Genomic DNA, 12,179 nt, shown 5'->3' with positions numbered 1-12,179 from the left:
TCTGGAAAGCCAGTGACTCATGCCACACTCCTAACTGCACTACTGAAAGCTGTGAAATTGCCTAAACAAATTGCTATATGCAAATGTGCGGCTCACACCAAAGGCTCTGACAGTATTTCAAAAGGAAATGATTTTGCTGACAGAGCAGCAAAAGAGGCAGCAGCAGCTTCTTCTATTTTTGTTGTACAGGAAACCACTCCAGATTTGCATTTAGGTCATACACTGCTTGCTGACATGCAACAGCAGGCAACTGAAAGAGAAAAACAGATGTGGATAAATAAAGGAGCTACGTATGCAAATGATTTGTACGTATGACCACAAAAGAAACCCATATTGCCAAAAAATATGTTTAAATGGGCAGCTATTATGAGCCATGGCGTGACGCATGTCTCATCAGGGGGTATGATATCGCAATTGCAATCTATTTTTTGTCTTTATGGGTTCGATGCATATGCAAAACAGCATTGTAGAGCATGCATGATATGTGCAAAAAACAACTCACAAGGCAATTTGAGACCCCAAAGAGGCAAATTTCCAACACCACAATATCCCTTTCAAGTGATTCATATGGATTATATACAGCTGAGTAAACATGAAGGGAAGGAATTTTGTTTAGTCATAATTGATGCCTTCTCAAAATGGGTACAATTGTTCCCTACAAAACATGCAGATGCACTTACAGTGGCTAAGGCATTATGCAAAGACATCATTCCACGATTTGGAATACCAGAAACAGTCTATTCAGATAATGGAGCGCATTTTGTTAATACAATAGTGCAATACATAGGAGAAGCGCTACAGGTCAATCTCAAAAATCATTGTGCTTATCATCCACAAAGCGCCGGATTAGTGGAAAGGATGAATGGAACAGTAAAAAACAGACTTAGAAAGACAATGGAGGAAACAGGCAGACCATGGACACATTGTGTAGATTTGGTAAAAATGTATATAAACATAACTAGTACCATGGGGTTGACACCGTATGAAACATTGTTTGGCAGAAAATATCGATTGCCATATTATGGGCAAATTTGGGATGTACCTGAGGAAGCCAATTTGGCGGATTACATGAGAAAAATGTTAGAAGGACAACGAGGGAGAGTTCCAAACACTGATGATCCCATTTCTCCACAGGAGGACCCTAAAGTGGTACCTGGAGACTGGGTGTTGATAAGAAGCATCAAGAGAAAACACTGGCATTCACCTAAATGGGAAGGGCCCCATCAAGTACTACTCACAACACCCACAGCCTTGAAAATTGGGGAAAGAAGTACATGGATTCATTTAACTCACTGTAAGAAAGTCATTTCTGCAGACACAGACAAACAGTAAGAACAGTAGGACAAGACTAGTAATAGTGTGTGAGCTTGGTGTTAAGATCCAGGTTAGACACGAAAGCTAGCAGAAGACATTAAGAAGCCACTGTTCTGAACATAAGTGCGCTGTAGTGTGCAGAAATGGCGAAAGAAAAAAAACAAAAGAACGAGGGTTTCTGGACCCCATGGACAGTCCTTGTTATGCTACTTTTCTTTTTTGGATTGGGCTTATTATTAAAAGCCATAAGCACGGGACATGATAATAAGGATCACCTCCGCAGATTGCAGAGACCAAAAAGAAGTAACGAAGACCCCAGTCCGATAATAAATGCCACAGTACATAGCTGTGATAGGAACAATGCGTACCGATTTGGTATACAAGCCTGCATTCCTAGAAAAGCTTCTGTGGTCATCTCTGTACCATATAGTGCTCTTACCCATGGAATATGGGATGGTGGGGATGGTGACAGAGGGACTAATTACGGAAATAGTTTCTCATGGTATATGACCAATGATCAACAAGATAAGAGATGGGAAACGTTGGTAGCCGATGAATGGAGTAGATGGACACCAAGATGGGCACAAACCGAGTGGGCTAAGTACCAGAGTCAAATTCTCAAAATGTATCAAACAGATGATAAGCTGTCTATAGTGGTGAATACCACAGAAAAAGGAACCATATTCCCACCTGATATAGAGGGAGACTGTTGGTTGTTCCTCCTTTGGGTATACAAACCAGGAAAAGATCCGTATTTCCATTTTTTTCCTCTGTGAAACAGATAGAGTACAGCAACCAATATTGACCGAATTAAGTACGTCAAAGGGGGTGTCCATACAAGCAAAGGGGGTGCCCATACAAGCAAAGGGGATGTCCGTACAAGGCACAAAAGACATGAAGGCAGATGACTGGTTCCTAGTAACTACAGGAATTAGTGGACAAAATAACAATTGGCTTTTAATGGCAGAACAAGCAGGACTAGCAGCAAAGAAGGACTGTGTTGTATGTATGGGACCCAGACCTATATTACAGGTAATACCGGCAGCATTACCCAAAGACTGTCTGCTGACTGTTATGACACAGACATACATTGCAGCAAACAACAATTGTTCTAAGTGGGACAAGATCTATCCATTGACCAAATTGACTAAGATCAAACCTTTATTTTCAAGCAAAGTTGGGCATGCTAACCATACATGTGTACACTTGACAGGGACAAGTAAGACTTTGGGTAGCTTAAGCCACACTGCCTGGTGTAAGAATGTGGTCCGTAGTACTCCCACATTCAAACCTGTCGGGAGGAGTGACGTATGGTGGTGGTGTGGTGATAACAGAATCTTTGACAGACTGCCACGAAATGTGTCAGGTTATTGTGCATTAATATCATTATTGTTACCAGTTAAAGCCATACCCATGACCCCTGAAGACGTTACGACATATGCAGCCTCTCTATTCCTGAAGATTGGCAGAAAGGCATAGCCAGACATAGAGTAAAAAGAGAGTGGAAAGGAGTAGGAAATCCAACATATATTGACGCAATAGGAGTCCCCAGAGGAGTGCCCGACGAGTATAAACTGATTGATCAAATAGCAGCTGGATTCGAATCTTCCATCTGTTGGTGGTGTTCAATTAATAAAAACGTGGACAGAATAAACTACATCCACTACAATGAACAGAAATTAGGAAATTGGACTGAGGAAGGATTTAAGGCTGTCCATTCACAGTTAGAAGCCACGTCCCTTATGGCCTTCCAGAATCGTATTGCTCTGGATATGTTGTTGGCGGAGAAAGGAGGTGTTTGTGCCATGTTCGGAGAACAATGCTGCACATTCATTCCCAACAACACGGCTGCAGACGGCAGTCTCACTCAAGCCATTGACGGGCTGAGGACGTTGAACAGGAAGATGAAAGAGTACAGTGGAGTAAACACCGAAGGCTGGGATTGGTGGCTGGAACTCAAATGGCTTGTGGAGTATGTCATCTTCATCAACGCCCCAACTCAAATGGCTTGTGGAGTATGTCATCTTCATCAACCCCCCAACTCAAATGGCTTGTGGAGTGTGTCATCTTCATCCACGCCCCAACTCAAATGGCTTGTGGAGTATGTCATCTTCATCAACGCCCCAACTCAAATGGCTTGTGGAGTATGTCATCTTCATCAACCCCCCAACTCAAATGGCTTGTGGAGTATGTCATCTTCATCAACGCCCCAACTCAAATGGCTTGTGGAGTATGTCATCTTCATCAACGCCCCAACACAAATGGCATGTGGAGTGTGTCATCTTCATCTGTGCCCCCAACACAAATGGCAAGTGGAGTGTGTCATCTTCATCTGTGCCCCCAACTCAAATGGCATGTGGAGTATGTCATCTTCATCAATGCCCCAACACAAATGGCATGTGGAGTGTGTCATCTTCATCTGTGCCCACAACTCAAATGGCTTGTGGAGTATGTCATCTTCATCCACGCCCCAACACAAATGGCTTGTGGAGTGTGTCATCTTCATCCACGCCCCCAACTCAAATGGCTTGTGGAGTATGTCACCTTCATCTGTGCCCACAACTCAAATGGCTTGTGGAGTATGTCATCTTCATCCACGCCCCAACACAAATGGCTTGTGGAGTATGTCATCTTCATCTGTGCCCCCAACTCAAATGGCATGTGGAGTATGTCATCTTCATCCACCCCCCAACACAAATGGCATGTGGAGTGTGTCATCTTCATCTGTGCGCCCAACACAAATGGCATGTGGAGTATGTCATCTTCATCTGTGCCCCCAACACAAATGGCTTGTGGAGTGTGTCATCTTCATCTGTGCGCCCAACACAAATGGCATGTGGAGTATGTCATCTTCATCTGTGCCCCCAACACAAATGGCATGTGGAGTATGTCATCTTCATCTGTGCGCCCAACACAAATGGCATGTGGAGTATGTCATCTTCATCTGTGCCCCCAACACAAATGGCATGTGGAGTATGTCATCTTCATATGTGCCCCCAGCACAAATGGCATGTGGAGTATGTCATCTTCATCCACGCCCAAACACAAATGGCTTGTGGAGTGTGTCATCTTCATCCACGCCCCAACTCAAATGGCTTGTGGAGTATGTCACCTTCATCTGTGCCCACAACTCAAATGGCTTGTGGAGTATGTCATCTTCATCCACGCCCCAACACAAATGGCTTGTGGAGTATGTCATCTTCATCTGTGCCCCCAACTCAAATGGCATGTGGAGTATGTCATCTTCATCCACCCCCCAACACAAATGGCATGTGGAGTATGTCATCTTCATCTGTGCGCCCAACACAAATGGCATGTGGAGTATGTCATCTTCATCTGTGCCCCCAACACAAATGGCTTGTGGAGTGTGTCATCTTCATCTGTGCCCCCAACACAAATGGCATGTGGAGTATGTCATCTTCATCTGTGCCCCCAACACAAATGGCATGTGGAGTATGTCATCTTCATCTGTGCCCCAACACAAATGGCATGTGGAGTATGTCATCTTCATCTGTGCCCCCAACACAAATGGCATGTGGAGTATGTCATCTTCATCTGTGCCCCCAACTCAAATGGCATGTGGAGTATGTCATCTTCATCTGTGCCCCCAACACAAATGGCATGTGGAGTATGTCATCTTCATCTGTGCCCCAACACAAATGGCATGTGGAGTATGTCATCTTCATCTGTGCCCCCAACACAAATGGCATGTGGAGTATGTCATCTTCATCTGTGCCCCCAACTCAAATGGCATGTGGAGTATGTCATCTTCATCCATGCCCCCAACACAAATGGCATGTGGAGTATGTCATCTTCATCTGTGCCCCCAACACAAATGGCATGTGGAGTATGTCATCTTCATCTGCCCCCCAACACAAATGGCATGTGGAGTATGTCATCTTCATCTGTGCCCCCAACACAAATGGCTTGTGGAGTGTGTCATCTTCACCCCCCCCCCAACACAAATGGCATGTGGAGTATGTCATCTTCACCCCCCCAACACAAATGGCATGTGGAGTATGTCATCTTCACCCCCCCAACACAAATGGCATGTGGAGTGTGTCATCTTCATCCACCCCCCAACACAAATGGCATGTGGAGTGTTGGGAAAGTGTAGGAACACGGACCCACAACAGGGGGCGCAAATGAACGGACAATGGAATAGGTCAAATAACAACACTTTACTGTTGCGAACGTGCACAACAAAAACAACAAATTACAACAATGGACAAAGTTCAATTCACAAAGGTGTCGTGTGGGCAGGCTCGAAGATAGGAGACGCCTCTCCAAAGTAGAACCGGAACCACACGGTTTCCTCCGCCACAGGACCCCGGGAATACTGGAGCCGCCAAGTTCCGAACTCCCAGGTGGCCACTGCCTCCGCGTGTCGGACCTGGTACTGCTGGCGAGGAACAAGAACACAATTAAACGTGGGCGCGTTTGCACCCAGCAACCTGCACGGCAGGGAAGCTACCTCCACCTCTCGTTGGAGAAAAAAAGTCTGCAATCACTCACAAAAATCACAAAGGTTACTGTCAAGCAGTCAGCTGAGATTATTACCTTCCAGGTAGAACGATATCTCGGCGATGAGGTGGAGTTGCCGTCCTGCTGATATACCCCAGTGATAATTGCCGTCAGCTGTCTCAGGTGATGGGTGACAGCTGTTACCGAGGCAGCTCCTGTGGGGCGGCGGCGCCCTCTGGTGCCTGGAGCCCGCACTCCAGGCAGGGCGCCCTCTGGTGGTGGTGGGCCTCTTTATAACAGGAATTAAGTATTATAAGTTGTGGTGTTTTATTAATTTTTTGCTCCACTGCTGTGTGCGTGACTTTCAACATGCAGCGCACTGTGTTCGTGCACTGTGAGCATGCAACCAACCGCCGCGGTTCCGTGCACGCCTGTCCTCCCAACAGCAGGTGGAACGTTTCATGGTTCCCCCATTTCATTTTTGGTTTGTGAACTTTCTTCTGGTTTCTGCGTCTTTCGTGTTGTGTGTGAAGGGGCCCTAAAACATCTCCTTGAGTGGACTTTTGCATATTGATCACCCCCACTCATAAAGTTTGCAGCTCCTGTTTGCTCATGATGAATGTGATCAGACAGAATTTAACAGTGATCACGTGCAGCAGAATGTTATACTTGATTAGAATAGGTGCTTCATTGAACTGGCACAGTGTTACAGCTGTTCCAGTCTCCCCTATATATATAGCACATTTTGAAAAGCGTTATTCCATAGTGTGACACAATGCCATATTTGATTGTAAACACTAGACAGGTAGCAGTACAGAAAACGAACACTGTCATTGTGCCTTTGTGCATGGGTTTGTCACGTTGTGGGCGTGGCAGCAGATCAATACATTTTTGGGGACATTATATAGTGATGCTGCTGACTGGCCTATTGATGAAATGTCAGTGACGCACATTAACGTGGCCCACGGGCAGAAATAAAGTTGCGCACACAAACCTTGTCAATGATTAACCGCCTCTGTGTCTCTGAGGCCTCAGAGGAGGACACTTGGAAATTTCTCTGAGAAAGCACATTGTTTTTTTGTGTGTGTGTCTCTTAGCTGTGGCCATGAAGGCGCATTATAACACGTTTTAGTTAGTATCACCTAAATCACGCCTGGTTTTGCTGGGAGGTGAAATCCCTGGTGGTTCTTTGAGGTTCTGCTGCAGTGATTCACCTCCAGGATGAAAGCTCTGCTGTCACCACGGAAACAACAAACTCTCCTTAAAGTCATTTTGTTGCCCTCTTTTCATCACATGGTAAAACCCCGTGCGTAATCTGGTGCGTAATTCCTGACGCGCACCAAACGGGAGGCAAACATCCCCAGCCCCCTTGTTTTTGTCTTATCCGAACATTAAACACGAACATTTTAATTAATGTTATAAATTCAAGTTACAAACGTGAAACAGCAGCATTTGAAATCCAACCTACCCTCACGCGGCGCCGCTGGATCCCACGCTGACCACATCTGGACGGAAAAAAACGGCGTCCAGCAGACGATGTAGGCCAGGACGATCACAAAAGTCATCTTGACTGTGGTGATTTTGGCTTTAGAGATGAGCTTCACGCTGCTCACTCTGGTCAGGGTCCTGTTGCCTTTGGAGGTGTCGGGCGTCAGGCTGATGCACTGCTCTCTCTTAGTTTTCAGTTTAAAGTTCTGCCATATTTTAAAGCTTATTAAACCGTAGCAAACACTTAGTATGGCCACGGGAATGATGTATATGGTCAGGCTGATCCAAGTAATATAAGCTTTAGTTCCCCAAGGCTGCACGAAGTCCCCCCAGCAGTCATACACGCCTGATCCGATCTCTCGCAGGGAGAAGATGTACATCTGCGGGATGCTGAAAAGCAGGCTGAGGATCCAGGAGAAGATGACATAAAGGCGGTCTTTTCTCCTGTGCAGAGAGCGCAGGGGCTGACAAATTGCCACGCACCTATCTATAGACATCAAAACTAACATGTAAGTGGAGGCAAACATACCGACAATCTGGAGGTACTTCACCAGCCTGCACAGAATATCAGGTCCATAGAACCGAAAGGTAATGTCCCAGATAAGTTGAGGGAGAACTTGAAATATCGCCACGACCAGATCTGCGATGCTCAAGTGCTTCATGAAGTAATACATCCGAGACTGGCCGTGCTTGGCGGTGTGGATCGCCAGCAGGACGCACAGGTTCCCAGAAAGCGCCAGGAACAGAATCAGGGCGAGGACAGTCACCTCCACCTTCGCCACCTCTTCGTTCCTCTTCAGGGGGTTAGTCTGATTCAGCCCGCTGTCCGTACTCGAGTTCCTCCAGGATTCATTGAATTGCCAAAAGTCGCTGTAATTTGACACACTTTCCATCGCCGCAGATGGTGTTCTCTGCGAGTGCGTCAGGGCGTTGCAAGCACGCAAAGGCTGCGGACACCTGGACGGACTTCTGCGCGTCCTCACAGGAGAAAAAACTGAGGCTTTAAGAGGCGAAGCATGCTGCATTAAAAGGATAATTAGAATTTAACCATCCGCGCATTTTGGAAAACGGTTTCGAGTCCACGCAGAGGGAAATGTTTCCTCTCGGCAAAACACGAGCACAGCTGAAGAACTTGTTTGTATGTTGTTGTTGTTGTTGTTGTTGTTTTTTTAAGTGAAAACGGAATCTAGCACTGATTGGCAGACCTCTGTGATCAGAAATAATAATACTAATGAAAAGGAAAAAAAAAAAACCAAAAAACAATCAGCTCTAATACCAAGATTCCATCCCGCTGTCAGGACAAAACAAAATGTTATTTTCTGTTAAAATGCGTAAAGTGTATTTCAAAAAAGGCAGGAAGCTCCAACATCAACTCTGGTAAGACTCAGACTGACTGGCACTACCCCATAAAATCTCGCCGATGTCTGCGCCCTGTCCACTTTTACGCACCGCCACCACAAGGTGGCCGTGTGTGCCGTGAATCGGACGTCACACTCACGCACTGTTTGCCCGTTGATTCCCCCTCAGCAGACCCCTTTCCTGAACCCTCCAAGTCTGCTCTGAATCATGACTGTCATTTGTCTTAAGTGGAACCATCTGAGGATATTTTATTATTCTGAGAATTACAGGCTGCTTTATTAATGTGCTGAGCTCTGCAGAGCAAGCCAGAAGAAATTATTGCTGGAAACTTGACTTTATTTTTAAGTACTAATAAATCTGCTAATAGTTACTTGACAGGCACTTTAAACGCAGCACTCTCCTTAACAAACGTGTGAAGCAACATCAAGCCAGTTCAAAGTCAGGTTTGGATCATGCACCAGCACCACTGTGCATCACTGCATGCGACACACTATGGAGGCGCTTTGGGTTTTGAGTGGCACCGCACAAGCAAGCAGTCAACCCAAATCCACCTCCTCATAGCAGCTGTTCCCCTGCAATGCCAGGTGACACATGTGGGCACTCCCCTGGTCTTTATCAGTTGTTGGGGTCCTCATTATCACTTCCTCAGCTCATCTATTCACATCGTGAACTCATCTATCAGAAGTTTATCTCTGTATGCAGTAACTGTCAAACTTGTCAAATGATTCCATTTTTAAAATCATTGACATTTATGTATTCTGTCTGTTAGCAGGTTTATGCCAAAACTCCTGCATGGATTTCGACAAAATTTTGACCACAGATAGATTTTAGGCCATGGAAGACTCCACTGAATTTTAGAGGTGATCCGGATCCGGATTCTGGATCAAGATTTCACTTTATATTCAGTTTGGACGCTTCACTTTGCCGGATTTTGAGGATTACATCAAAACTACTTAACAGATTGTGACCACATTTTCTACACACGTTGGTGTTAGGCCAGGGAAGACTACATTAAATTTTTGAGATTCTGGATCAGGATTTCACTTTGTAGACTTTTAAGGATTATGTCAAAACTACTTCATGGATGTGACATCAGCATGTAAGAGCAAGAGCAGGAAGACACTATTTTGTTTCAGCTTATGAATTAAATATCAGATTGCCATTTACCATTTACATTGCAATATCTTGATCAGTTGGACCAGTATCAGTATGCAATTAATGCATTGTGAAATCCGGTGTCGCCGACCGAACGGTCCCCCTTAAAAATCGGTCCGCCTTTTGCATCTGCGCATGTGTCATTGGCCACGATTCACGGATTAAAACCTTGTTTCTGTTTCAAACTGCACTCCAGTCATCATCTATCTCAGCGACATATCTGAAGCTTTTGTACAACAATCATTTCCAGATAAATTTGGCATTATTTCATCATAAAAGGTGACAGAAGCAATCAGAGCGGCGTGGCTAAATGAGCTGCTAGCTGATGCGTTCACTGCATGTCGGACATTTCAAAGCGTCACAGAATTTCACAGAGTTTCTGCATAAAATGGCCTCGTTTCTGCTTAAAACAGACTTTAGAATGATTTAAGAGGTTTTACCTCTTGCTTGCCTCTACTGGTGGTTGGCTCTCACTGCGGTATTGTATCACTTCCTGTTCCGGAGCACAGCGGTGTTCTGCTGTATCTGTTAGCTGTTTAATCTGCGCAGTTAGATTGATCTAGTTACCTAGATAACGATTTGTTTCACAGTTATCTTCACGTGCCTTAACTAAAGCACTCCCTCTGCTGAATCATCTCTAAATTATTTACACGTTATTCACTTTGCGTGTTTTTAGGAATCCGCTAGCTTAGCGCAGCTACTAGCTCTTAGCCGGTTTAGCATGGCGGCTTCTCCTGTCTCTCCCGCACTTTTCTGCTCTGGGTGTGAAATGTTTAGTTATTCCTCGGCCTCCTTTAGCAGTAATGGTACTTGTAATAAGTGTAGGTTATTCGTAGCTTTGGAGGCCAGGCTGGGCGAATTGGAGACTCGGCTCTGCACCGTGGAAAATTCTACAGCTAGCCAGGCCCCTGTAGTCGGTGCGGACCAAGGTAGCTTAGCCGCCATTAGTTTCCCTCTGGCAGATCCCGAGCAGCCAGGAACGCAGGCCGACTGGGTGACTGTGAGGAGGAAGCGTAGCCCTAAACAGAAGCCCCGTGTACACCGCCAACCCGTTCACATTTCTAACTGTTTTTCCCCACTCGGCAACACACCCGCCGAGGAACAAACTCTGGTTATTGGCGACTCTGTTTTGAGAAATGTGAAGTTAGCGACACCAGCAACCATAGTCAATTGTCTTCCGGGGGCCAGAGCAGGTGACATTGAAGGAAATTTGAAACTGCTGGCTAAGGCTAAGCGTAAATTTGGTAAGATTGTAATTCACGTCGGCAGTAATGACACCCGGTTACGCCAATCGGAGGTCACTAAAATTAACATTGAATCGGTGTGTAACTTTGCAAAAACAATGTCGGACTCTGTAGTTTTCTCTGGGCCCCTCCCCAATCGGACCGGGAGTGACATGTTTAGCCGCATGTTCTCCCTGAATTGCTGGCTGTCTGAGTGGTGTTCCAAAAAATGAGGTGGGCTTCATAGATAATTGGCAAAGCTTCTGGGGAAAACCTGGTCTTGTTAGGAGAGACGGCATCCATCCCACTTTGGATGGAGCAGCTCTCATTTCTAGAAATCTGGCCAATTTTCTTAAATCCTCCAAACCATGACTATCCAGGGTTGGGACCAGGAAGCAGAGTTGTAGTGTTACACACCTCTCTGCGGCTTCTCTCCCCCTGCCATCCCCCCATTACCCCATCCCCGTAGAGACGGTGCCTGCTCCCAGACTACCAATAACCAGCAAAAATCTATTTAAGCATAAAAATTCAAAAAGAAAAATAATATAGCACCTTCAACTGCACCACAGACTAAAACAGTTAAATGTGGTCTATTAAACATTAGGTCTCTCTCTTCTAAGTCCCTGTTAGTAAATTATATAATAATTGATCAACATATTGATTTATTCTGCCTTACAGAAACCTGGTTACAGCAGGATGAATATGTTAGTTTAAATGAGTCAACACCCCCGAGTCACACTAACTGCCAGAATGCTCGTAGCACGGGCCGAGGCGGAGGATTATCAGCAATCTTCCATTCCAGCTTATTAATTAATCAAAAACCCAGACAGAGCTTTAATTCATTTGAAAGCTTGACTCTTAGTCTTGTCCATCCAAATTGGAAGTCCCAAAAACCAGTTTTATTTGTTGTTATCTATCGTCCTCCTGGTCGTTACTGTGAGTTTCTCTGTGAATTTTCAGAACTTTTGTCTGACTTAGTGCTTAGCTCAGATAAGATAATTATAGTGGGCGATTTTAACATCCACACAGATGCTGAGAATGACAGCCTCAACACTGCATTTAATCTATTATTAAACTCAATTGGCTTTGCTCAAAATGTAAATGAGTCCACCCACCACTTTAATCATATCTTAGATCTTGTTCTGACTTATGTTATGGACATTGAAGACTTAACAG

The 12,179-nt window shown here is 45.1% G+C and overlaps 1 protein-coding gene and 1 long non-coding RNA gene across 2 annotated transcripts in view; one reads left to right on the top strand and one right to left on the bottom strand.

Moving 5' to 3' along the window:
- Positions 1 to 8,369, bottom strand: part of oxtr (oxytocin receptor) — a 48,366-nt gene extending 39,997 nt beyond the window's left edge. Inside the window, exon 1 of the mRNA XM_034166612.1 lies at positions 7,247 to 8,369. Within this exon, the coding sequence (XP_034022503.1) occupies positions 7,247 to 8,291 (1,045 nt within the window). The 5' untranslated portion in view covers positions 8,292 to 8,369. The remainder of the gene's footprint in view (positions 1 to 7,246) is intronic.
- A 48-nt stretch (positions 8,370 to 8,417) lies between these two features.
- LOC117506931 lies at positions 8,418 to 8,617 on the top strand. The gene is made up of 2 exons (XR_004559579.1): positions 8,418 to 8,475; positions 8,506 to 8,617. It is a non-coding gene; the product is annotated as an uncharacterized LOC117506931 (long non-coding RNA).
- Positions 8,618 to 12,179: the final 3,562 nt, after the last annotated feature.

Source organism: Thalassophryne amazonica, chromosome 3 (genome assembly GCF_902500255.1).
Source record: "Thalassophryne amazonica chromosome 3, fThaAma1.1, whole genome shotgun sequence".
In the NCBI taxonomy this organism is placed as follows: Eukaryota; Metazoa; Chordata; class Actinopteri; order Batrachoidiformes; family Batrachoididae; genus Thalassophryne; species Thalassophryne amazonica.
Note: the sequence above shows the minus strand (reverse complement) of the source record. Positions and strands in the feature narration are given on the sequence as shown.